The sequence below is a fragment of the Passer domesticus genome, chromosome 5, assembly GCF_036417665.1.
Source record: "Passer domesticus isolate bPasDom1 chromosome 5, bPasDom1.hap1, whole genome shotgun sequence".
NCBI classification, from domain to species: domain Eukaryota; kingdom Metazoa; phylum Chordata; class Aves; order Passeriformes; family Passeridae; genus Passer; species Passer domesticus.
The window spans coordinates 76,118,622-76,146,198 of record NC_087478.1 but is presented as its reverse complement, the minus strand read 5'-3'; the positions used below and the strand labels follow the sequence as shown (position 1 = coordinate 76,146,198).

At 43.0% G+C, this 27,577-nt stretch overlaps 1 protein-coding gene and 1 long non-coding RNA gene across 3 annotated transcripts in view; one reads left to right on the top strand and one right to left on the bottom strand.

Annotated features, from left to right (window-relative positions):
• The window catches only part of KIAA0930 (KIAA0930 ortholog), a 57,752-nt gene extending 46,252 nt beyond the window's left edge, over positions 1–11,500 (bottom strand). For both annotated transcript variants that reach the window (XM_064421170.1, XM_064421171.1), the window contains exon 1: positions 11,224–11,500. In XM_064421170.1, the coding sequence (XP_064277240.1) occupies positions 11,224–11,347 (124 nt within the window). In that variant the 5' untranslated portion in view covers positions 11,348–11,500. The remainder of the gene's footprint in view (positions 1–11,223) is intronic.
• A 180-nt stretch (positions 11,501–11,680) lies between these two features.
• On the top strand, positions 11,681–21,506 carry LOC135301037 (uncharacterized). Its single transcript, XR_010362793.1, has 3 exons — positions 11,681–12,206; positions 17,819–17,871; positions 20,710–21,506. It is a non-coding gene; the product is annotated as an uncharacterized LOC135301037 (long non-coding RNA).
• Positions 21,507–27,577: the final 6,071 nt, after the last annotated feature.

Sequence of the window (27,577 nt, the reverse complement as noted above, 5' to 3'; positions counted from 1 at the left end):
AAATGGTTACCTGCTACTGAACTGCAGTGCACAGAAATAATAAATCCATTTTCATCCAACAGTTGTCAGCTACTTTGCTGTACTTCAGCCTCTCAAAGCACATGGTAGTTCAATTCCCTGGAAATGGCACCCAAACTCTCAAAATATGCACAATTCCCAAAGGACTGCAGCATCACTGCCACAGATCTAATTTACTCAACTAGGGAAGCACCAGAGGAATCATCTTGTTATGCCTTTCATAAGAAACTACTGCAGAAAAGCTGCTGTGTTTGAGAGCTGGCTAATTGGGGATTTAATGCAGGTGTATACACTCTCCTTCAACAGAGGCAACCCCACTGGATGCAGACACTTGAAATCCAGTGAAAGAGGACAAATGCTTACACATTTCCTACTGCTGCCTTCAGGATTACCCAGCAACAGTCCCAAACTTTCCAAGACCTAGATGCAACCTGGAAAGGTCACTTGGCAACTTACAAAGAATGCTGGCCATGCTGGAGTGCAGAAACTTGTCTATAACAGCACAAATGTGTGTTGTCACTGCTAAAATACATGCTATTTTTGCTCTCTGCCAAAGCAATCCCTCTGATCAAAGGCTGCTGCTTCTGTAAATTTATGACATCCAAGGTCCCTATTTTCACACTCAATAAATACCCCTGTCAAAGCCCTATCTGCGAGACTACTGTGGTAGGTCAGATAAAACCAGCAAACTGTATTTTAGAAGTATTCCAGCCTCACAAAACTACCAAGACTGTGGTTATTACTGATAATTTCATGTATGTACCTCCCCCAGTACCTTATCTTTGCCCAGGCTGCTAGTTAGCAACTTGCTGTCAAGGCAGAAGGAAGGAGCAGCTAGCACAACAGCAGCTGGCAGGGAAGCAGAGTTATTTCCTATCCATCCTTACTATCACAGACTGGCATTTTCCAAATTCAGTTTCTGTTCTGGTTAGAAACATCGGCAGCATCTTTCTGAGTGAGCACTTGGCAGCTTTACAGTGGAAGCCATAATTCTCACTTACCTTCTACACCACAAACCCACTCAGTTTTAGAAGCTGACAACCAACACTTTCACCTATCTTGCAGCCAAGATTTAAAAAAAAACAACTTGGTTGACACCGCCATCTCATAGCTGGGTGCCCAACCTGCTATGCACACATAAGACAACCAGTCTAAAGAAGGATGTGTTTCTTAAAAAAAATAAAAGCCCTTTAAAAATCCCACCTAGGGTTGTTCAGGGTTGGTTGTCCAACAAACTGAGTGTCTTTGACAGTGCCTGGATATTTCAACTATTTAGGCAGCACTCCCTTTAGCATTGATATTACTGTTAATGCAGGTTTCTAAGACAACAAATACAGCTGTTTAGATAGAAATAAAAGTGAACTGCCTGCCCACTCATCTTCATCCCAGTGAAATCTCCTCTTATGGCAAATGCTGGCCACTCTCTTTAAACAAATCACAGTCATGCACGGAAGAAAAATGTTTCCTCTAACAGCTGATCACTCTCCTGTGAAACCATCAAATAGTCAAGGAAGCACAGCCAGGCTGTTCTGCGGGCACTGCAGGGCTGGAGACCATCAATCCCCCCATCAGCACCCCAGGTTTTCATGCTGCAGGCATCTCATACATGTGAGGAAAGGAATAGTTCTTGGCAGTCCCAAGTAAGACACAAGAATTTCATTTAGTCCACAACCAAACAACTGGAAACAAGAAAAAAAAACTGGTTCTCTGTGGCAATAGTCATTATTGGGAGAGGAGAGGGAATTTTTTTAACAGATATGACATACTACCTTCAGTCAGACAGAACCCAAAAAACTGCCCTAAAGCCAGCACCCTACTCCTTAAGGGAGAGCAACTCCTGCAAAGCTGCTGTTCTGTTTCATAAACAGAGGTTCAGCCTTCCATTAATATTTTAGCTACTGAAAACATGCCATCCCTTTCCACGGGTGACCAGCATCACTTCTCCACTTTCTCATCCCAAGGGGAGAGAGCACTTGCACAGCTCCAAGGCCCTGCAGACCTGGAATGCTTTGTACATGGGTGTATTACAGCAACCTGGCCAAGGGAACAGAATCCTGGGCTAAAGAGTTAAGAGACTTTGAAGCTTTTTGCCTCCAACCTACAACACGACTATTGTTCAGCACTTCAGCTCTGTTTCTTCCACCCTCCTTCCCCTCCCTGGGTCTCTCCCAGCCACCACATCACCCTCAGCAGGCACTCATTCCAGGCTAAAAAGAGTTACAAAAATGGCTGATAAACAACCAGAGAAAGTCACAGCCTTTATCTTCTGAAATCACTTCTATCTCATGACAGTTACAAGGTCTCAGGCGGGAACATGTGAGCTGAAGAAGAAAAGTCTTCCTTAGAAAATTCCTAGCACAAGCACCACAAGGCAGTGTCTTTTACTGCCTTTGCCCACCACTGGGCTTACAACCATCCTCCCCTGAGACTTTGATTACACAGTTTGCTGTGTAATCAAAAGGCCTTTTGATGTTGCAACTACTAGTTTAGAAGTAAATATTATAGATCTTAATATTCTTCTATTCAATCATTACAGCACTGAAGCATGGATCCTGCATTTGAAGAGACACAGCCACAGGAACTGCAATTTCTCCCTATCCTTTTGTTTTCTGTAAATTTTAGGAAATGCTCTCAACCTCAGGTTTCACAGACAGTGACAAGCAAGTACAAGGTAAGCATTACATTTTTACTTGCTGAATTCTTCATAGCATTTTGCTGAAGAAACATTTGTGATCCCCTTCAAAGTTTCTTACCACAAAAGGGGACAGAAGGAAGGACACATCTACACTTGATTTTCCCTTTTTGACCCATTCAGAACAATATAGGCAAAAAAATTCAACCCTGGAGGTTTTTTTTCATTTCTGGCAGTTGTAGAAAATAATTTAAATTGGGAAGGAACTCAGAATTCAAGTTTTGCTGCAAAAAAATCACAGGCAACTCTGTGTTTATTCTGGTCATTTTAAAAGCACCTAATGCAAACGTTTAAATTGTTGTTCCTTTGTTAACTGAAAGGAAAAAAAAAAGCCACTGATGAAGAACAATCCAGAATGAATCTGAAGACTCAGAGCAAAGAACTCAGCATAACGTAACCTATGCTTTTAATTTCAAAGATTAAAGAGGATGAAATCAGTTCCCCTTTAATCATGTAAAACATGGGCTACTAACAATTCAAACGATGCTTTGAGTAGAGTTTAGTCACCCTTGTTATGAAAAACAAGGGTCATCTCTTCAGACCATTATTTAGGCAGAATTAAACTTCTCATTAGAAACAAACAAAAAAAGGTACTTCAACATTCCTACAAAGTATATAAAAAGCTGGATCATCATTATTCAGAAAGACACCTGGGTTTACAGAGCTTTATCTCCAAGTTGTACTGCCATGAACTTGCTGCTTTCCTTCTGAAAGGATGAGATCAGGCAATCACTAAGCAGGAGTGACACCCCTGAGGCAATAAACTCATCTCCTCAAGACTGATTATTTCACTCATACACAACACCCTGTGTACTGTTATTTTATTACCATGTATTACAGAGCACTGAGTTTTATGAAAATCTGAAACCCACCTCTCAGGGTCTTCTAAGGCAGGTAAGTAAACATATCCAGTATTGGAAATGTAACACTGCTAGACATTCAACATCTCCTGTATCTGCTCTCCAGCAAGGCACAGGAATAAATTTCCAGTGAAATCCTTCCCAGCTCTTAGCAGAATGTTATGAATCCATTTCAAAACACTTCCCTCATCTTGATGGTGTTTCAGCATCTCCAGGCAATTAAATCCATCTCTTCATAGTGCAAAGACAGCTAAAGCTTCACTGGCATTTTAATCCATTTCTCAAGTTCCTGCTGATCACACCAAGTCCTGCAAGGTAGGACCAAGAACTCCCAACACACTTCTGCCTTTTATCCAAGCCTGGCAGTTAAGACATGCAAACAGAGTTTGGAGCTAAAACTACCTATGTTATTTCCAGACAGATAATCAGAAGTAATCCATCTTCCACCTCCATGTGCTCAAAGGAAACCCCACCTCAGTGCTCACCCATATTCCTCCAGCAGACCTGACACTATGCAGTACCAGCAGATTGATAAAATGGGAACAACACCTATCACAATATTCCTGACACCCGAAATCACTCTGGGTGTGGTGAGAGGGCAATTCCTGACATGGGAGCTCATGAAATGCTGGGTCACTATTGAGCTATAAAGATTTTCAACACAAACAGCAAAAGCAGGGGCAGTCTCAGCCTGACTCACTGAGCACATCTTGCCTAAAAAGGAGGAACAAAAAGCCCAATGATGTCATTTTCCAGAGGGAAACGTGACAAAGTTCAACAGATCAGGCCACCACAAATGCACTTCTGCACATCCAGCACACTGTTGTACCTGGAAACAACCCAGAATACTTCAAATGTGAGGGACTGATGATTGCCTGACATCTGCTCTGCCTTCTGAGATAAGAAAGAAAATTATGCAAAAAAAATATTCTGAAACACCAAATGCAGCCTCCATACCAGCACCAGCAGCTGTTTCCTCACTGCTGTGGCAGGACAGATAGGGCTCCAAAATGAACTGCTCTTCACACCACAACACATTACCTGCCTGCAAAATACTACATTCACCTAAAGGGACTTAACTTGTGGCCCCTAAGGAAATATGTCTAGGGAACCCCCAGAGTAGGGAGATAAAGAATATTACTGCTTTCAGGGTTCAATTTCTGCATAGTACTAGCACACTGTCTATACTAGAGACCAGGCAAACCAAAACGACAAAAACTTCAGTTTTAAAGCCTTGAAATTGCAGAAAACCCTATAAATCTTCACACATATAATTTGTGTCTTAAACAATAAGAATTCGGGGGAAAAAATACTTAGGACTGTTGGTGCATCTGATTAACTTCACTCCTGCTGCAGTGAGCCCAGGTGACCACAGCTCTACAGCAGCAGCAGCATGATGCTGTATCTGCTGCTCCTGTATCCTGACTGCATTTTGTTTTCCTGCATTCCATGCAACCCAAACCCTCTTTGGTTCACACACTTCAAAAAAAGAGCCACTTTGATTGCCTGAAATTCACCCTGTTTAACGCAAGGGACTGCAGACAGACAAAAACCAGCTTGTTTCACATACTTTTGAAAGCTCTCTGCAAAAAGCAGCTTCACTATTCAGCAGGTTCCTGACACCATGAATTGATTTTGTGGAGACTTTCTCTTTCTACCTTACTGTTCACTTCCAGGTAATACTTCAAACGTCAGTGAGCTGCTACCTGATCCTGCTGAGCCAGTTTACAAGGACAAGCAGATGCAACAATCATCACTCACTATTTAACTGCAGGGGTTTGGTTTTCCAGAAATGCAGCTGGACATTGTGTATTTCAGTGTCTTGTGTCCTGCATCCTCTGAGCTTTTTCTGTTGATCCTCACCCTGATCACTAATAGTTAGAAGGGAGACCAACACACTTCATTCTTCAGGAAATCCCAGTTTTCATTCCTTGGAAAGAATCCAAATAGAATGTTAAATCTTTAAAACATCCATCCTGAATCTAATAGGTAAGAGGTGTCCTAATCCCTAAGACAATCCTCCCATGCATCTTAAATTCCAAAACAGAACTCATATTTCCAAATGGATTTGCAACTTACTAAAGGTTTAGAGCACACTACTAGGACAACAAAACTAAGCAGCTAAGGTTATTAGAGCTACAGTATTACATAAATAAGAGATGGGTATTCTCAAATATCCGGGCTGTTCCCATTATCAGTCTTATAGATTCATAATTCTGCCCAGAGGGACATGAAACAGAAAAAAAAAAAAAAAGAAAAAAAAAGAAAAAAAAAAGGGAGGGGGTGGGTCCAGTAACACCAGCTAGCATCCAAAAATGAACAGCAGCATGCCATGCCTTAGAAACTTAACTGCTTATTTTGCTAAGGCAACAATGTTCTGGAAGGTATTTTGTGGGGGTTTTTTTTTTGGTTTTTTTTTTTTTTTTGTGGTGGGTTGGTTTTTTTTGGTGTTGTTTTTTTTTTGTTTTTTGGTGGTGGTGGTGGGTTTTTTCCTGATTAAAAAAAAAAAAAACAAAAACAAAAACTTGCCTTTTTACTTCAGCACCTCCAGTCTGATTTTGATAATTTGAGCAAGCACACTCCCAAGCAGGACAGGAAAAATCCCATAAGGTTTCATCTCGATTAAAATGAAAGAGCAAACTAATAACCCAACTGTTATAAAAAGACGTGAAAGCTGTAATAAAAGAGAGTCTGTTCTATTATCCATGTGGAATATCTGCCACACTCCAGCCAGAAGCTAGCCTTTTTCAACAGCCACAGGACAAATCCCTGAACACACCAGTGAGTGATGGAAAGCCTGACAGGCCATTAGTGACAGCAGCATGAACAAGGTTCTAAGGAACAATCAAAACAGAATTTCAAATGAATCACCTTTAAAAGACAAAACCAAATGAAGAAAATAAAACCTCACAGAAATAGGTATTAACCCTGGAGAGCTGCAGCCCTAGAGTTCAGCCCCAGATTGCTGTTCTCCATGGCCTGGTCCTACAGGGACACTCCTAAACTTGATTGTGACAGAGTGGGATCCCAGGACCCAAAATCCTTGGACAAACAGAAAGGCATTCCCATCCCCTGGACAAAGCCACTGGATCTAAGAGTTTGCTCCACCTGTGGTTTCTCCCACACCACCCCATCCAAGTGCTCATACACATCAAATGTCTACATGTATCTGACTGCAGAAATGTATTCCAGACATTTTTCAATGACAGGCAAAAAGAACCCCACCAAAAAGCAGTTTTAAAATAATCTGTCTTTCACACTGGAATTTCTTTGCTATTTGCTCATCTTTATCCAACTACAAATCTGAGGTTCAATACCTCAGGGTATTTACCTAAGGGTAAACTGGTTGAATCACTCTGATTTCAACGTATCTATTTAACTCTGATTTAAATAATCTGTTCTGATCTTGCATTGTATTTGCATTTTCTAGAACTCTTCCTGAAAAGAAATACAGATTCCCCCTGGTTGGAATGTTGTGGGGTATTTTTGGTTTTGACTGATTAGGAAGCTACTCTATAAACACTTTTTTATTTTACTATTTGCAAGTTTCTTACATGAGTATCTTCTTTTTCTCCTCAGTATTTGACTATACATTTTTTAGTGAACCTTTCATATTCATTAGCTGCAAAACACTTTATAAATAGGGCAAAAGAAATTGTGTAAATAATAAGGTAAAAGTACCAAAAAAAGTATTTTTAGGCTGAAGTGAAATTGTTCTAAATAAAACAAACTCATTGTCGAATTTGGTTGTATACATGCCTCAAGTTTTGGTAGGACAGATGTGATTTTCATATCTTCTTGTTATTGACAGATCAAAAGAAGGAAAAGCTTTGCAGCTTTTGTAGTTTCTCACCTTTGACTCCACAACTCCCTGAACTAACTCCAAGAACCATGAATGAAGAATGTTTTGTGTCTGCTGGAAAGTGACTCCTGTCAAACCAGTTCTGTGCTGCAGTAAATTCTCTGCAGACACTTCCACCTACACTGTGGATATACTTTCTTCAAAGTTACAGACACAATTATATCCTTCTTGAATATTATAATTTAATTAAAAGTTACTACAATATGGAAAAGGTAACACCTGCATCTAGTACTTTGGAATCCAAATTAATTCTTTTAGTTTTTCATTTTAACCTCTTTTGTTTTCCAAAAAATTTCTTCCCCTGTTCTTCATCCTTTTACCCACGTTTGCATCACAGTGACCAGCATTCACTGTGTGCCACCTCACCCTCCCTTCTCTCATGAAGGCCAAGGAATTCTTTCCAGGTCTTACTCATCAAGGCAACGTGGCCCATGAATCACACTGCAGCCTCTTCTCACATGATGAGCCCTGAGGTTTGTGCACTGCTGCACAAACAAGTCCAGGCAACCTCTGGCTTTGAGGATGAACATTCCTGCTTCTGTTGCCCCTGTGCCAGGTACACCCTCCTCTCCTCAAGCCCCAGAACACCCCAGGACCACCAGGAAAGCAAGAACAAGAAACTCTCCATGACAGGTAAGGCCACTGGGCCTCTGCTGGCACCTGGACCAGGTTCCTGTTGCACACCTCAGTTTCCAGCTGCTTGTTAAAGCCCCACGTGCTGCACTCCACTGGGCAGTCACCTCCTTTTCAGATCTTTTCAGGACTTCTCCATTTTTCACCCACTACATGTCCCCATTACAGACCAGCCACAGTTCAAGGGATTGTTAGGATCTACCTATTTATTTTTTTTAACTCATTCTGAATTCCAGTACAAATAAAGTCACACTCCACCCAAATCCACTGTACCACTCTAAAAGCAGGGCAAATTGTCACTGAATGACAGAAGGACAAGGAAATTAAGTATCTGAAAATGTTACACAGTAGTATCAGGGACCACTAAAAATAAAACACTCCCCAGTTCAGGGATTTAGCCAAAAGGAAACTTTAGAGCCTTACACGGCTGAGGAGACACATAGCACATCTGTTATTCCCTCAGGAGGAGAAGTATTTTGCCACAGAAGTGTTGCAACCAACAGCATTTCAGAGGGGCCTTAGTGCACAACACCAGAGCTGTCCAACTGGGTGACACCAACAGCCAGCCAAGAATTCTTGGAGAGACATCACCCTTCCCAGCTTGGTGAATAATGACATGAGTCATTATTTTGAAGTGCTACATTTTGTACATTACACAAACAGGACATTATGGAAAGCCCCACCACTCCAGGGGATTTACATTTCTGAACAAAGCCTGTCCAAATGCTTATGTGACATTCTTGAAACAAAGCAATTCCTCTCACCAAACCTCAGAGTCAGCAAAAATAGCAATTTCCTCCTCCTTGGGCTCACTTCTAGAAAATACAAAAAAGGAGAGAGAATGGCCAAGTTATGACCCAGTGAGTCCCATTTTATTGTTGAGGGACTAGCAGCACTCAGGGAAAAGCCACTGTTGGAGTCTTTGCCAGCTGGTTTGAAGGGAACTGAAAACAACAGGTTTCACCTGCTGATACAGCTCAGAAGGACACGGCCACTACAAAAAACCCCACCACAAATATAAAACCAGCTGTGGGTGAGCAGGCCCTGAGGCCCCAGAGGTGATGTGCCACCCAGGCACAAAAGGCAGACAAAATCTCTGTGTTATCCACCTGAACCCAGACAGGACTGTGACTATTCATGACTTCTGAGCTTGAGGAAAATCCTTTCCACCTGCTGTGCTGCCAGAGCCCAGCACACTGCAGAGCAGCCCAGGCTATTCCTGCATGCCCTGCCACAGCACTCACCAGTACAGAGCAGACATGCACAGAATCACACCTTGGGCTCATCTACAGTTTCTACTAAAGGAGAAGGTGTTTTTCCTAAAGGAGGTATTTAGGAATAATTTACTAACCTGCACATATATATATATATATATATACACACATATAAAATAACTAACAGCACAGGGGAAAGAGCTCTCCTTAGCTGGGAATGACAGTGTTAAGGACCAGGGAAGACACTGCAAAATGCACATCTCCACACAGCTCCTCAGTGCCACGAGCTCAGCAGCTCTCCTGAGGTTTACCTTTCTAATCCTCACCTGGCAAAAAAGAGCTCCACTGTCCCATTCCTTGTGTGACTATCCCAAAGCCACTCAGCAGGACTTCCCACCATGGGCTGTTGTGGATGTGCGCTCAAACACAAGCAGAGAAGGAATATCTGCATGGTCTTACCACCTACCACAGTTTGCTCCTTTCCTAATTTCAGCAAAAGAAAGTGATGGTGATATTTCTCTTCCTGGCAGTCTTTATCACACATTCCAACGTGAGCTGGCCAAACAGGACCTGACGGAAGCTTTCCAATGAATGCAATCTCATAGGCATTTAAATTTCATCTACAATTTCTTTGCCACAACATTTTACTTACTTTACTAGGCCCTGTAACATTTCAACACTACATTACACCCCAGAGAGCCAGTTCTATGAGAAAAAAAGGCATAAAGCACCAAGAATCATTTCTCATTGTTCATAAAAGATTTCACTCTGTGGCAAAGCAAAAGGAAAGAACAGAGAGCCCATTCCTTCCCAGGGGGACCACAGCAAGCACTGGCTGACAAACTGATACATAAAGGCAGAGAATCAGAGATGCCCCACGTTCATCCAAACCTCACAGCCTGTAAAACCTGAATAAGAACTTATTCTGAGCTTTTAACAAAGACTCAAAAATGGATGAGACTTTTGGAGCCTTATAAACGAGCTGAGGAGGGAGGAGTCATTAATAAAGGCCCCATGGAAGAAACAAGTGTTGTGTATCACTTTTCATCACTTGAAGCACGGCACCTGCACGAACTTCTGGATATTCACCCCCTCAGAACACAGGTCCAGTCCTGGCTATACAAAAGCTTTGAATAAGGCAGACAGAAATTTTGGATGTGAAGAACAATTTCCATGATCTCCAGTGCTGCATATAAAAATGATTAATTTCTATTCACCAGCCTGGCCAGAAGAGTTTCCTGATGTGAACAATTTTGGTTAATGAGCTGCCATACATTCTGTTGCCTAAAGCTGACCGAATTTCAACCCGAAACTTCTGTTTTGCAGCGCACAGGCTTCGCCAAAAGCTAAATAAAGACCTGCCGTGTGAAATTTACATCAGCCGAGATGAAAATTAACAAAACAGAAAGCTTAAGAAGCCCTCCACGGTTTAAGAAATTAACCAACCTGCAAGAGCCACGACATCCTGTGCTTACTAGACCACGGCAAGCAGAGTGAAGTCATTTCAACAGAGAAGGGAGGTGTCAGCCTCACAATCTCTAGAGAGCGTCTGGGAGCCGCACAACAGCCAGCACTGCCAAGAGGCACCAAAAATCCGCCGCTCCCATCCCGAAACACACACGCCGCGTCGCTTACACTTAAAAAAAAAATACACCACGGGGTGATGTGCGCGGTGCCGTTTTTGTCCAAGGGCATTCCAGACAATGGAGCGGGGCTGGGGGAGGCGGAGGGGCCGTGCCCGTGTGCCCAACACAACAGGTGCCGCTGCTGAGGGCGGGCCGGCCCGGGGCCGCCTCAGCCGCCTCAGCCGCGGGGCCGCCTCAGCCTCGGAGCTCCCGGCTCCGCCTCAGCCGCCTCAGCCTCGGAGCTCCCGGCTCCGCCTCAGCCGCCTCAGCCGCGGGGCTCCCGGCTCCGCTGCCCTCCCGCCCGCCCCGCCCGACTCACCGAGGCCGCTGATGTCGTGCCGGAGGCCGGCGCGGCTCCGCTCCTCCGCTATCGCCCGCAGCATGTGCCGCAGGGAGCGGTCGGGCTCGCCGTCCGCCTCCCCGTCCCTCCGGGCGCAGGCCATGCTGCCGCCGCCGCTGAGCTCATGTCAGGCCGCCGCGGAGGCGGCACCGCGGCTCCCGGCACGGGAATACCGGGAGCTTCCCGGTCCCGCTGCCCCGGCCGCTCCCCGCTCGGGACGTTCCCCGGGACACGGCGATCGCTGCCCGGCCGCGCTCCGCCGCTTCCTGCTGCTGCGGCCGCCGGGCGGCACGGGCAGGGCCGGGAGCAGCCCGGACCCGCCCACAGGGCGGATCTGCCGCCGACCGTCATCCCGAGCAACCCATCCTGCGTCCCTGACATCAGCCGGCATCCTGGGAAACCCGTCCTGCATCCCTGACATCAACCAGCATCCTGGGAAACCCATCCTGTGTCCCTGAGAATCCATCCTGCATCACTGACATTAGCCAGCATCCTGGGAAACCCGTCCTTTATCCCTGAAGATCCATCCTGTATCCCTGACAATCCATCCTGCATCCTGGGAAACCCGTCCTGCATCCCTGAAAATCCATCCTGCATCCTGGGAAACCCATCCTACATCCCTGACATCAACCAGCATCCTGGGAAATCCATCCTGCATCCCTGGCAATCCATCCTGCACCCTGGGAAACCTGTCCTGCATCCCTGACATCAACCAGCATCCTGGGAAACCCATCCTGTATCCCTGAGAATCCATCCTGTATCCCTGACAATCCATTCTGCATCCTGGGAAACACATCCTGCATCCCTGGCAATTCATCCTGTACCCCTGACAATCCATCCTGCATCCTGGGAAACCTGTCCTGCATCCCTGGCCATCTATCCTGCATCCTGTTCCCATTTCAAAGTTGGCAGGCCTTGCAAGTGGCAGTGGGGAGAAGCAAAAGGGTCAGAGGTCTTCAAATGTGAGTTGACAGCATTTGAGAGTCGGGCTTTTTGCTACAACATAATAGGAAAGTTATCAAACACTGCAATGGCATACATTTAGCCCATGTTGCCAGTTTCACTTTCCTGTCAGCTTTTGACACCAGTAAGTTAATAACCAGACACCTGCTGAATGCATGTCTTGGTTTGAAAAGACAGGTGTCTGCTAAGGAAGGCAGGAGCCTCCCTTTAAATAGAGAATGCAAACCCCCTCTTTCTGAATTATTATTATTTTGAAGTTAAGGGGCTCTCAGGCAAAGATATGGGAAGAGGAATAGCAATTCTTTATTAGGGAAAAAATAAAAATAAAATGCAGTAATACAAAAAACCACTGACAGAGTCAGAATACAACCTGACCCCCTGTGGGTCAGGGTGGTGGCAGCAGTCCCATTAAATGGTGGCTGCAGCCCTCCTGCAGTGGCAGCTGTGGTTCTGTTGGAGCAGGGATCCTCTAGAAGGGTGGAGTTTTCCTCTGAAATCCAGTAGTGGTGTAGATGGGTCTGGTCATCTGGGATTCTAGTGGAAAAGAAAGCTGCTCCTGTGGGAATCCAGTGGAAAAGGCTGTTTCTAGTGCTTCAAATCTCAGATTATATCCAGGTAGGAATGCTTGGCTCCTCCCCCTGGGTGGAGTATCTCCCACTGGGCTGATATAATTTTATCAGTCATGTAGTGACACTCACTGGCCCATTAACAGCAGATATCCCCTGAAGAGAGGATTGGTGGTGGAAGAGATAAAGAAAACTGCCCCACCTGGTTTTAACAGGTAGTCTAATTAACAGAATATAATCGCCCCACCTCTAACAGATGGCAATAGAATACACAGCCCCAGCCACATCTTGCATTTCCAACCTAAGACACTGCAATTTACAGTCACGCACTCATTTCCCATTGCATCAATACAGATGAGTGTTTTCTGTCGAAGGCCTTTCTGCTGAATTGGATAGAGGAGAGAAATCTGAAGCTGATGTAGCATTTTGCTAGTGAAATATGTAGTTCTTTCATAAAGCAATAGAAAACAGGGACATACAATCTCAGGACTTAAGCACCTCTTCTCTGGTTAAATCTGACAGTTCTTTTTCTTGGAGAGAATGAAGTTTGCAGTCACATGTTAACCTTGTAAGGGAAGAGCAGCAGAAGACTGTTACTCCAAGTTATTCCTGACATTGTCAGGAGGAAGGACTCTCTCTGCTGTCAGAGGAGCAACAGTCTCACTTCCCTCACATCATGCTGTACTCACTAAGGATTGGATGTCCTTCCCCTGCAGATTGCTCTGGATCCCAACAGCACTGTCATGTTGGGGGCACACAGGAACACTGGTGTCACCAGCCAGCAGCCAGCCTTACAGCAGTTTCACTAGAGTCTCCAGCAGTTCAGCCTCTCTGCTGTGCCCTGAACACTAGCCATAAAGTTCCAGCCACCCTGGTTTAAAAAAAAAAAACAAACAAAAACAAACAGCCAAGGAAACCTGCTGCTGCCCTGTCCAGGCCTTTTATAAAATGAAAAGGTATTCCTGCTTCTTCTTAGCTCCCCACCCTACCTTCTACTTTCTCTGGTTTCCATCAAAACACACCCATGGACAAAAATTGCAGCTGTTTTCCTTCCTTTAGCCTTCCATAGCCAAATATACCTCCTAGCAGATCACAGCACCTGATCAGAAAACACAGGAATAAAGTTTGTTTTCTTAAAGGGACTATTGATTGAGTACCCTTAAGATCAGTTAGAATGCTAATTGATTTTGGTTTTTAAAGTTCTCATGGTACATTGTAAAACAAGAAACCACTCTGTCTAGCTGAAGTCTTTACAGAGAGGGGGCTTTGTATCTGATCTTTATACATTGGTCCTAAAAATCTTCTTCATGAACACTTAACCCAGTGTTATCACTATAATGGGCACCAGGAGCACTGTCTGACCATGAATGCTCTCACTCAACTCAATGACACGCAAAAATTCTGTCTTACAAAGGGATCATGGGTGTTATGGTCCTGATCACCCTCATCTGGGGCCTCCTTCCCCCTCTCCCTGGCTGGGACCTCTGCTTAAGCTCAGTCCTGAGCCCCCTTGGAAGGAGTCTTTGGGTGTGCTTTAGCTGAGGCTGCTGCTCGTCTGGCCTTTGATCTGCAGGCTGCCTTACTTAGCTTAGCCCCAGACCCTGGAGGCACCTTTGGACCTGGGCTCTGGTTTTCCCTGTTCCCTCTCTGAGGTTCTGCTATGCTGAGCTGTGGACCACAAAAGCCCTGCCAACCTGGGAGTGTCTCTCCAGGGAGCTTTTAAAGTGCACAGTGCCCTGACAACCAATTCCTGTGCATAATAATGCCCTTTATGTCCTGATGATGATATGTATATTGATCAACACGATGGATGGGCTTTGGGGCTGAATTATTTTTTGTACCTTAGAATGTGTGTTCTATACAGCAGAAGGTTAAATACAAAGGCCTTAGGCTTATTAAAAATATCTAGCTGGCTGAATGTTGTGTGGTGTGCCTTTTGCACTAGTCAATAACAGTCACCTTTGCTATGTGAAAGTCATGCAAGTTATTTGTATGAGGCTGTATTTTTCTTTCTATATTTCTTTTAGTAGTAGCTAATAGTGGATAGCCTGCAGTGTGAGCTAATAAGACCACATGGGGTGTGAATATCAAATGGTGAAAATGAGTTTGCAAGTTAGAAAATATGAGTTTATTGAATGCATTTGAGTGTCTGTCTAAGCGCTGAGTCCTGGATTACACACACCTGACAGTCCTGACCCTGGCAAACCTGTGTGGCTACCTGCAACCTGTCAGAGACCAGCATTACTTGAGCACTTCAAGCTCTCTATGTGCATAAACAATTGCAGGAGCAGACTTTGTAACTCTGAAGCTTTGGAAGTTCTATTCAACCAATTATAAACATGAAAGTACCCCCATTTTTCTCATGTGTTCTTTACTCATAATAAGAGATTAGGATTAATAACAGCTGTATGTAGCAAATTAATGTTATATCTAGCTTGAAGAGGCAGTGCATAAAATGCAGTTTTTTGAGAAGAGATTAAGCAATTTAAAAATCAAATCCTATTTTATTCTCATATTGGGATATTGCCATCTCTGGCAGTCTGCTGCTCTGCTGAGGGCTGGCTTGAGGTCAGTGGCCATCCAGGCAGTTTATATGCAAAGAACAATTCTGCAATCTTTACTTAATTGCCTCCCTAACTTCATCAAAGCATTCTGACTTAGGACCCAGCAGTTTGGGGCCTCCCATTATAAACTGTGTTAAATTGGCCAGCTTAAAAGATAACTCAAAGTTACTTCTAAAACTTCAGCACAGGCCTGATTTTGCTTCCCAGATTAAACATACAAGTTACTGAAAGTTTTATGTACAGAGTGATATATGATCTTTTTGCAGCTAAAATAATTCTTTGGAGTTAGATCTCTGAATGCACAGCAGAATATTAAGGTCATGCAATTTTGAAGTTAGAGTTGTTCTATGTGTTTAGTTTTCTTTTGCTCTTCCCCCTTTCTTTGTCTTGTTACCCCTGCTCCTACCTGGATCTGTTAATTGCTGTAGGTTATAATGAATGGAAGCCAGAAATGCTCAGCCCAGCACTGTAGGAGTAGAAACACATCTGAACTTGTATGTAGAGCTTGCAGCCCAGACTGATCCTCCTTCTCTTCAGCCAAAACCACTGAGCCTGCTGCATCTGAACCTTCTATCCCAGGTTGTTCCTGTGCTGTTCCTGAGAGGATAATTATCTCAGTAGCAGTGACATATGAACCACAGCCTTCGTGATAACAGACTTCTGAGATTTATAAACCACTTACACGGAATCCATGAAACCAGAAACCCTCATTCACTTATGAACCCACCCCAAGCTCTTCACCAACTCAGCAAGTCTGAAATCCATGTAGGAACTATTTTTTCACATTGCTAAGCTCTTGGATAAGAGGAAGTGGGGAAGTCCCTTGAAAAATTCAAGTTCCTTTCAGAAAAAAGCCCCTCCCAGGCTAGGTAGGGCTGGTCATTCAGGGCATGGGGTTCTGCTGAAAATACTGAACTGGCTGGGAGCCACCTCAGAGAGCAGAGGTGATCAGGACTTAGCACAGGCCAAGTATCTGCTGACAACTCTGTCCCAGGGAGTGACACAGCATTGCTTTCCACAGGAAAGCATCATCTTTCATGATGCCAGTATATTGCTAAATTCCTTGTCATGTTCCCTTACCTGTGTCTCACCTGCACTCTTGAGCCTCTGTGTGTTACAGCCTTTGAGTTCATAGGCAGCAGCTGCTAAAGAAAGGTTCAGCACCTCTTGGGCACAGGATTTCAGAACTGTGAATGTGTAAGTCTGCCTGAGTATTGCCTGTGTCCTTTGGGAGGACAAATCTGGTGGAAAACAAGTGGGTGGTGAGGCCACAGGGGCTCAGCGGGGCGAGCCAGGGCTGGGAGCTGTCCTTGTGTCACACTGAGCTGTGGCTGCCAGGAAAGCACGTGGATGTTTGCCATCCACTTCAGGTGGTGCTCAAGGCTTGTGCAAGACCTGTTTGTAACCACAAACAACAGGTTTCAGCCTGCTTTAAAGAGAAAATTAAATCCCAACAGGTAAAAAAAACCCCACTTATCCAGAGGAGTGATCATTTCCTGCAAAGGTTATAAAGAATGCAGTGATAAAGTCTTCAGTTCTTTTGGGGAAAAGATATGTGATTACTTTCTTAAAACAAACTGACTTTCCAGAAATAATTTCTAAATAATTAACTTGTAATTTGGAAATGAGTTTGTTTTTTTTAAAACTCCTGAATTAGTGTATACACCTCTAGAAGTATAGGGGGGAAATCAAATCTGAGTATGAGTAACAATTCTATAAATGCAACAAGTAATGATGCAGTCTTTTTTTTTCTTCTTAGAAATATCTAAACAATAGAAATACCTGGATATTTTAGAAATATCTAACCAAAAGGGTGGTTTGAAAAGCTTACAGTTTTGGTAATAGTGTGATTTTATTTTACTTGTTTCAATGCTATAGTAATTATACTATATAGTATAGTTGTGTTTGTATTTCAGTATTAATACATCTGTTAGTATTTTTAATAACAGATAAGAAAGAATCTGTGAGCAGAGAGCAAAAAAATTTGCACTTTCCAGAAGATCTGCTTTTATAAACTGGGTTGCTCTAATAAATGACTCAAGCAGCAGCTCCAGATAAAGAACTCAGTGTGGCAGGTTTTTTTAGATTCATTTTTACTTAAGCAAACATTCAGAAGGTCAGCTACTCTCAAGACAATCCAGGTAATGTTTGGAGCTCTGAGCAGCCTGGTCTAGTGGAAGGTGTCCCTGCCCATGGCATGAGATTGAAACAAGATGAGTTTTAAGGTCCTTCCAAGCCAAACCAGTCTGTGATTCTGTGATCTTCAACAATTTACCTCTAAGATTTTTCTCTACATATTACCTGGCTGAACTCTGCTCTGACATGCTCTCTCATATAATAAAATTGCTTTTCACCTTTGTAAAATATTTTGGTGCTCATACCAATATATATAAAATAAATACTAGAATCAGGGAAGTCAGGTTTCCAATTACAGAAATGCTTTCCAACATAAAAAAAACAACAACCCAATTTTGTTTTCAGGATGATTTTGAATGGAATTTGGCCTTACTGACTCAATCATGTTAAAGGAAGAGGTAAGTGGGTGTCAATAAGGTCAAGAGGTCATCTTGAAGGGGTTTTTTTTTTAATTAACTCAGTATTTTTTTCTGCCTGTGTAGAATAGAGACAGTCAATGTATCTTACGAAGAATCAACTCATTTGCTTGTGCAAGAAGCACAATCTGTAATTTTGGAAGAGAAATTGCATTCAAGCTGTAAAGCAAACAGAAGAAGTTGAAGGCTTAAAGTACTATTTATGTTTAAATGAAAGTATATGAAATGTTGCCTTTTTCTCTCAAGTAAAACCACAATAGTCTCATTTATTCAGAGGTGGGGAGAAAGAAAACCCATGAAACAGGAATTTTTTTCTGAGGATGATTTTCTAAATGTTACAGTGTCTTGGTTTGGAGGATCTGGGTTGTGATGACATGCACTTTTCTGCACACTAGCTCAGGGTGAGGAGCCAGTCTTTCTGCACACTACCTGAGGCATCAAGCCCAGGCAATTTTCTCCATGAGATCTTCCTTTTCCACCAGTGGTGAACTGAGTAAATACAACTAGCTAGGGTAGATTAAACTGTGAAGAGGGTCTCAATTATTTTATGGTTTGTAAAGCATTTATTAGTGCCCAAAGATTATTACACTTTCAACAAATGTTTTTATAAATCATGTGACCTGCTCTTCTTGCAAAAAGAAGTCAAACCTGTATGTATCAAACAGGTACCCATCTAATGAGTTCACAACAATTTATGATCACTTCAAGTAATCCTTTTTCTTATCCAATTGAATTACAAACAATTACCTCCTAAGTTTCAGACCATACACCTTGACAGACACACATTGCACTTTTTGTATATTTTACAGTGTTTTATGTACAGCAATGCCTGGAAAATATCTCTTGTATCTGAATCAGCTGTGCCTCTGACAATGAGCATATATTTGCTAAAATTGAGCAATTTCATCGTGACAAGATAAAACATAAGAAATGGATAAGGCTGACTTAAATCCTGGTAAGGCCTGGATATTTCCAGAAGTCCTGGAAGGGTGTTGTGTGCTTTCCTGCATAGTGACACTATCTCTTGTTAAAGACAATTTATATATGTGTAAATCTTACCTGGGCTTGTGGTATCCTTTAACAATGCCTAAAGAATTCCCCAAATGGTTCTTCAGAGGGACTGTGTGGGTTGGAAGTAAGTTTCTGTACTGCTTGTAGACAAGCTTGCTCTGTGCTGTAAGGCATTTGTGTCTCACCAGGAGGAAGAATTAAGACATTTGAAGGCTTGAGGTGTTCAGTGCTCCTCCTGTTAGGGGCAGGTAGCTCTTCCCTGGCCAGGTGCACACTCCACACTGTCCTGGGGAATGCTGATCACACTGGTGCAGGCAGAGCAGGAGGAGATGGAGTCAGGCCAGTCAGCTTCTGGGTGTCCCCAGGCACAGCACTCCTTCATGCAGTGCTGTTCTTCTGTAGCCAAATATTTTAGATTATAGATTACAAAAAGTGCTCCCCAGATGAGGTTAAAAAGCATCTGTTAGATTTAGGGAGTTTATTATGTGCTTGTTTCAGGCAGAATGAGATTTCCTTTCCTCAAGCAATTCAATGAAGAAGAGGCAGCTAAGGAGCAGCTAAGGAGGTGGGATGTGTCTTTCCACTGAAGAGAGGCTGTTCTTAGCATATTTAAGGTAAATAAGCTGAAGAACATACATTTGAATTTCACAGTTCTAATGGCTTCGAGAACACAGATTGATTCCACAAATTTAGGCAGAAACTTTTCACTCTTGAGACACAAATTTGGTTGCTAAGGCCAAAAGGAATGGTGAATTGCAGACATCTCTCCCTTCTTCACACCCGTCTCTGCCAGTGCACCCAAAGTGTGGTTGTCAGGAAAATCCTTTCTCCAGTCAGTGCTGCATGTCAGCAGTGCCAAGGGCTGCTGCCTTGCCTGCTCTCAGCTGAAGTGCACCCCAATACACACCTCATCCTGCCTGCTTACAGGAAGCTTTATGCACACCAGATGCCAAATTCTCAGAATTATTTCCTGCAGCTCACCAGTTCTTTGTGGAAACATTAAGGGAGAGAAGCCATCTCCTGTCAGGAAGATATGAAATCTCTAAGTGCAAGCACCAAGTCCCTGCAGAGCAGGGGTTTCACAGGCTGTATCTCTGAGCCAATCAAGGCACAATCAAGAAAATGGGAAGATTTGGGAAGTAATTGGTGAGTGCATCCCATGGATGCGTGGCTGTGTCTTAGCCCTGAGAAGTGCTTTTATTCAGCAGTGCCATGGACAGCTGCCAGAGTTCCTCTGGATGAGCTAGGTTGATGTCATGCTTTGTTTCAAAGGCCTGCACATACTGCATGTCCAGGGGAAATATACCTGTAAGGCTTTGCAGAGGGTGGAAAGGGAGAATTCCACTTGTGAAGACCATATTCTTTTGTTGGGCAGTATGAAAAAAAAAAAAAAAGTTAATATTTTCAAATTAAACTAAAGGAAAAATGCCATGCTTTTAGCTTTGAATGCTACAGTATCCTACACATGCAATATCTAGAGGCTCTAAATTATGCCACGTTTAATTACTGTGCATGGACAAAAGAAGAGAGTCCTCTAAGAGATTAAACACACTAGTTATTGCTCATGAACAAAGCCTGAGAAATTAGATGGCAGAAGTCTTTCAAAACTCACATATGGCAGCAGTGAGATAAAGAAATTATTATAACAAAAGCATCCTGAACTGTCAGGTCTTTTCTTTAACTTGGATGTCACCCAACATTTCATCATCATAAAAATCTGCTTTCTCTATAGCTAGCTGCAAGTCTCATTCTTTATTTTGTTTCTTTTTTCCCTTTTTTCCCCATCCTCCAACCTTTCTTCAAACCTAGATGAATCCTGTAATCCACGAGGAAGATGAGCCCTGTTTAACAGCTCGGACTGCTGACCTTTAAAATGTTTTTACCACACCTTTGCAAGCAAACCAAGTACACCTGAGACTGGCCCTGAACTGTGGCCTTGCCTGGGCTTGTTTTGACCCAAGGGCAGGACCCAGCACTTGGTCCTGTTGACCCTCAGTCCATGGATCCAGCCTGTCCAGGTCCCTCTGCAGAGCCTTCCTGCCTTCCAGCAGATCCAAGTATTTCACTAGAATTATGAAATAAATCAGAGAAATGCTAATAGCTGTCATTAGGTGAATCTTATGTGACGATTATAGCAAATCTAATCAAATAAAATGGATGTAATAAGAGGTAAAATTAAAGAAAAATGTTTCCATCTGCATGGTAGACAGCTGTGTGTAGTGAAAGCTCTGCTGAAGACAGGTTGAGTGGATTGTAGAAAATGTTAAAATAATTTGTAGCAGAGTCTATAGAAAATAGCTTATCAAAGTCAGCAGGAAGCTTGGGGAAGTATTGATAAGAGCATGAGAATACATGGAGATACATTTGATCTTCTTGATGACAGAAATAGTCAACTACTGTTCCTTTCAGACCTTTAGATGCATTTTTATGAATAAATAACATTCCTTAAAAGAAATATACATCCCTTATGACATCAGTATTTGAGTCAAATAGAAATAAATCCACAACTCTGAATTTTGGGAGACAATAATTTTCTGTATGCTGAGAGACAAATGTATACTACTTTGTGGTTTCCAAACAAGTGAAATAAATTACAGCACAATTTTTCATCTTGGTTCATGTTTTTTGTTAAGAAAGGCTGACAGAAAATAGAAACAAACAAAAATATCTGCAATATTTATTCTGCACTGGTCAAGTAACTGCATAAAAACAGTTCTGGACCTGACTTAATAATTCTAGCTCCAAGAATTCCCTGTGACTACAGAGCAGAAATACCACAGGCAGCTCGAAGTAAGCTGGTTCAGATTTGATGGCACTCCAGGAAACTCTACCTATGCAAGTTCAGCTGAACTGATGCTTGGCTGGAAGCTGCCCTACATGTGTTTCACTGGAAAATGTAGCTCAGCCTGTGCAACTGAGAACTGCTCAGGCTTGGACAGCATTTATTTTGCTGAAGAGAACAATGGCTCTGCACATTTTGTCATATTAGTTGCTTTTAAACCAGAATTTACAATTGAGATCAGGACTTGGCCAAAGTTATTGTGTGGGTAAGTACAGTTTTAAATGAGAATTTAAAACAGTTTATATTCTGTGAAGATCAAAGCAAGCTGAAGTTAATGTGCTGTGTTGGTGTTGATGCTGAAATGGGAATGCCAGATCTTCCTTGCTATCCAGCTTCCAGATGTGGCTGCCTTCCAGGGATGGCTCAGCACTTGCCTCACATCTCTGCAGGGTATTCTCATCCCAGGCTGTGGGCAGCACAGGAAATGCTTTTTCCTGCTCTGTTATTCCTCTTATGATAAGCAGCCAGGGCAGCAGCAGTGTGCCTGCTGACAGGCACAGTGCACTCCAAGCAAGGCTGGAAAGGAATTGCAGCAGCAGCAACTCACTGCCACTGCCCTACCACAATTAAAGCAGAAAAACAGTCATGCTGGCCTCTGGGTTTGTGTTGCTCCTTTTAATTTCTGTGTGTGCAACAAAATGAACCTTGACAAAAAAGCCAGACCTGTTAATTTTAGAGGTATTACACTTTTTCATTGGTGAGATCTTGTTGTTATTGACATTTGGTTTAAGTCCACATCTTAGCTGGAGAGAAAAAAATACAATGCTGCCATGTCTTTGTGATTATTTCTTCAAGGTCATAATGCACTTGTAGAGTGACTGGTTTTTAGGAAAAGTCAGTGAATAAGATACAAAAATCTTCTAAACATTCAGACATATATATGCACACTCATGCCTTTTTATTATTCAGGTGATTTAGGATTGTGTAGAGAACTAACTTGAAAGAATATCTCTAGTTTAGAAACTAGATATCTCTGGTTTAGAAATATCTTCCAGGAGAAAGACTCAGCTGAAACAAGTCTAGATTTTTTTGTGCCTGGATAAATGACAAAAAATACAATAGATGTGAAAAATACATAGTTCTTGCTTTATTATACAGATATTCCAGATGAGTGTATTTTTTTATTTTTTGCTGAGACTTCCTGTGCCTCAGCCTTTCAACAGCCAAAGAGTGAAGGTTTTGAAGGCTGCATTCCCAGCTGGGGTGTGTTGGCTATGTACCAATGGAGCTGTGCAAGCCTAAAGTGCTAAAGATATGGCCATGTGTTAGTAAATATCATAAATCTTTAATATAACTACCTTGTATAGCTATATCAGATAGTCATACACTATCTGCTTTTCTTGGCATGCAGTGCACTTGGGCTTTGGCTGTTAATGAATATGGAGTGAAATTTCACAGCTGAATTTTTAAGAGGCTTAGGAAAGTGAAACCTGAAAGGGCAGTTATAGAACAACACATTATTTCTGAAATGAAATTCACATTCTATTGTCATCACATTTTTCATTTTGTGGTTCTCTGATTTGTGTCAATCCTAGCAGGACCCACTGCACTGTAACACAGACAGAAGAGGTCTGTCTGTACCACAGTAAAACTCAGCAAATACATTAATAAATCAAAATAACATCAACTGTGGAGTCCACATCTGTACACACACATACAGGTTTCAAAAAACAGGTGAGCTCATTTCCCTCAGCTCCTTTAAATATAAATGCTTTACATTTCCCCTAAAAGGTGATGCAGGACTTGGCACTTTCCAATGAGCAAAGTGCTCTGTATGGCTCTGCCTTCCCACAGGCTGCTGCATTCTGTGTGGGGAGCTCTGCTCCGTGCTGCAGAGGGCCAGGACAGCCAGGACAGCTTGTCCCACTGGTTATTCCTTCACAGGGCACAGCTGAATGGACACAGGAATGGGGTCTCTAAGCAGGGAGGAGTTGGGGCCTGAAAAGACAAGTGACTAGGGAGCTGCACAGATTCCTTGTGGTCTGTGTGGGGTGCCAGCAGCCCAGCACACATCCTTGTGCTGTGCTTTCATCTTGTTACAGTCCTGGCTCATTAAAGACCAAGCAAAATGCTTCCTTACAGCTGCCACCCTACGTGGCTCTTTGTGCCTCAGGGAACCCGTGACTGAAAGAGACACCACAGCAGGGCTTCATCTTCTCACCCTTTACTCCATGAGTAAAAACTTCCACACACCTCACTCCTCACCCCCCTTCAGTCCTGCTTACACCAAGGGTTAAAATCCTCTTTGGACTGGCATGAGGAGCACAAGGCTCCAGCGAGCAGACTGCTGACCTGAACTCTGGCCAGCACTGAAGGATCACGGTCAAATAATTTCACCCTCCGTGAGCTTCTCCTCTGCTAGATAAAGCTACAGTGTGTGAAACCAGTCAAACTTCAAAACATATCCAGTCCTTGCATGAAACTACTAAGACTTTTCTAAAACTAGGAAACACAAGAAGAGCTGATTGTAGTGTGACTTATGTAAGCAGTGCAAGGTACAGAGCAGTCAGAACAAAGTGATGTCACTCAGCTTGCACAATGTGTGGTGAAATGTAGGCACTGCACTGATTTATGGATGTACCTGCTGGACTCTAAATTTAGAGTATGTTCTTGGGGTTTTTATAAGGGGCAAACCATGGCTGCAAACGTGTCCTGTGATGTTGTCATCACTCCTGCAGGAATCCTGGTTCTGGCCTCTGCCTGGCTGTGTTCAACCCACTAATGATTCAGACTGCGTGTCTGTCTGTGTGTGCTTGCATGGGAGCAAGGTCTATTTTATTAACAATACACACTCTTTCTTTTAAGTGCCTGGATGATACTGCTCACTATTAGGACAGGATGATTTTTTTTTTTGTTAATGTGGGATTTATTGCTTTATCTTTAAAAATATTGATTGCTCTACGACTGCATCAGCTTGCTCCTGTCTAGATGAGATTCCAAGTGCTATAATAATTTCTCATCATATTCAGTGGAAAATGAAGGATCTGGTTTTCACTTTCACAGCCGTAAAGATGGAGTTAAATGACTGGAGAAGTAATAACATAAAACCAGTCAAATCCCCTAGTTCTTGCCAAGAAATAAAAGCAGTGTCTAAGAGTCATATTTCGAGATAAGAGCTGGGTTTGTGCTCCCTTTTTATTTGGAAAGAAATTCCCAGATAGTGCTGTTTTTATGCAGCTTGAGAAACGTGCTCAGCCTACTGCTGTGCAGCTTTGGGATGAGTTCAGCTTCTATAAAAAGGAGGTGATCTCATCTTCACTACTTAAAGATGCATCACCCTATCTTTTCCCCTTGGCCCAGCACAAAGGGGAATTTGAATTTATGAACCCTAAAGTGGCTTTTAAAGGATTGACCTGACTGACAAAGGCATTAGTGTTAACCCCTTCAATTCCAGCCTGTCCACGCTTGTGCCCTGGCAGCGAGAGCAGCTGGGAATTGAGATCCATGCAGGGCATGTGTGGTGCATTCCCTCTGAGCTCAGGAATCACTCCTGTGGCAATCCCTGGGGGCACACAGTGTGTGCATGCTCAGCTCTAGGAAAAGAGACAGGGATAGAACGTCCCCTGCACTCCCTGGTTAGACCGTGAGAGAACTGGTAGCCCCACAGAAAGGAGAAATGCTATATTACAGGCATTTATCAGCATATTTGCCATTAGCAAAGTGGAGGTTGAATCCTAAAGTTACATTTTGACCTGCCCACTAGGATGTGATTTTCAAAAGCATATATTTAAGTGAGAAATGCTTCAGGTCAGGCTATTCATTTGGGGCCAAATACTAAAAGTTATTTAGGCTCCAGAAACTTCTTGTTGTTCAATTTAATTTGAGGATTTCAGAATTAAACTCAAAGCATTTGCCCTGAGGTTTTTATGTCTATGTGTATACAAAAAGGCAGATAATCTGTTGATAAAATGTGATAATCTGTTTAACTTTAGCTACCTGCTTACATTTTCATGACAAAACAGTGGGGTTGTTTTGCACAGTCATTTAGTAAAGCTAGTCTAATCCCAAAGAAATTTTTTAAAAAAACTGTAGAAGAGACACATACAATGTTGAGAAAAAAAATTTACACAGAATAGTCTATTTGATGTATTTGTCTTTGTGTATTCTAGAAAGGTTTCTCATTAAGCCATAGCATAAGAGGAGGTGGACTGGAATGCAGAAATGGTTAAGAGTGCTGTACTTAGAGCATTTCATAGCTAAATATTCAGCTCTTTGTGTCTTACCACTGCTTTGTTCCTGCCTGCCACTGACAGCACACACCTCAAAATGCAATCCAGTCCTGTATTTATATTTCAGTCCCTTCTATTGCATTTCTTCTTAAGAAATTCCTTAACTTCATCCAGTAGTTTTAAAATAAGCTATAACAGATGACAAGTTACTGAACACAATAGGTGTCCTAACAAGAAAGAAAGGTTTCACCCGGTGGCCACAGGTGGAGCTGCTGCTGCTCTGCTGGTGCTCAGGGCAGAGCAGCTTTGAACAGGTCCAAGGAAAAGAAAAACCACAGTCCAGGGAACTTCTCTGCCTCAGCTGGCTAAAAACTAACCAAAAGCCAAGGAGAGCCCTGTCCTGCTGTCTGTCCATCTGCAGACAGCACAGTCCAGCAGCAGGATGTGGAGCAGTGAGTGCAGTTCCTGAAAACAAACTCTGCTTCTTCTCTCCCCCTTTGCTCTCAGAACCTGTCTGAAAGGTGCAAAACTTATTTCTGGGCTAAACAGATGAATGGGGATACAAGCATCATAAAGTCACCCCAGGACCTCATTATAAAAATGGCATTTGCAAATATTTACTTTGTTTTGATTTTATGAATCAGAAATTATTATTATAGTCGGAGATTTGACAAATAAAAGAATACATTCATTACAGCAGTAAGTCTAGTGTCTCTCTGTTTAACATCCCCATTAATGCTCAGGGTGGGGGAAAGAGTGAACCCTTGGTAGGTTTGCAGAAGACACCAAGCTGGCAGGAGTGGCTGATACCCCAGAGTCTCATGCTGCCTTCCAGAGGGACCTCAACACGCTGCAGAAATGGGCCAACAGGAACCTCAGGAAGTTCCACAAAAAAATACAGAGTTCTGCCCCTGGAGAGGGACAACCCCAGGCAACACTATGAGCTCAAAGCAGCAGAGGGGGAGAAGGAGACCTTCTAGACAAGGACGCCCTGTGTGTCCCTGTGAGCACCAGGCTGAAGCCGTGCTGCACTGTGCATTCCTGCAAGGAAGGCCAGTGGCTTCCTGGGCTGCTTTGGACAGAATACAGCCAGCAGGAGAGGGAGCTGATCCTTGATCCTTTCTCAGTGCTGGTGAGTCCACACCTGGAGCTGTGCCCACTTCCAGGCTCCTCAGTACAAGAGAGACATGAGCATAAAGGACAGAGTGCACTGAAGGGCTGATGAAGACACCAGAGCCCCTCACGTGTGGAAAGGCTGAGAGCTGGGACTGTTCATCCTAGAGAAGAGATAGATTTGGGGGATCTCACCAATGTGCTTAAATAGCTGAAGGGAGAGTAAAAACAGGATGGAAGCAGGCTCTTCTCAGCAGCGCCCAGCAGAGGCCAGGGGCACACACTGAAACACAAGAGGTCCCTCTGTGTTGGCAGTGTTTTGTGAGGGTCCCAGGACAAGGGAAGAGATTAATCTGACTCCATATTTCTTAGAAGGCTGATTTTTTATATTATGATATCATATTATATGAAAATAAATGGTATACTTTAAAATTTTATAATATATATTATTTTCTATACTAAAAATAATAGAGAAAGGAATACATCAGAAGGCTAGGAAAGTAATGAATCATAAAAACCCGTGACAGACCAGAGTCCCAACGCAGCTGGACTG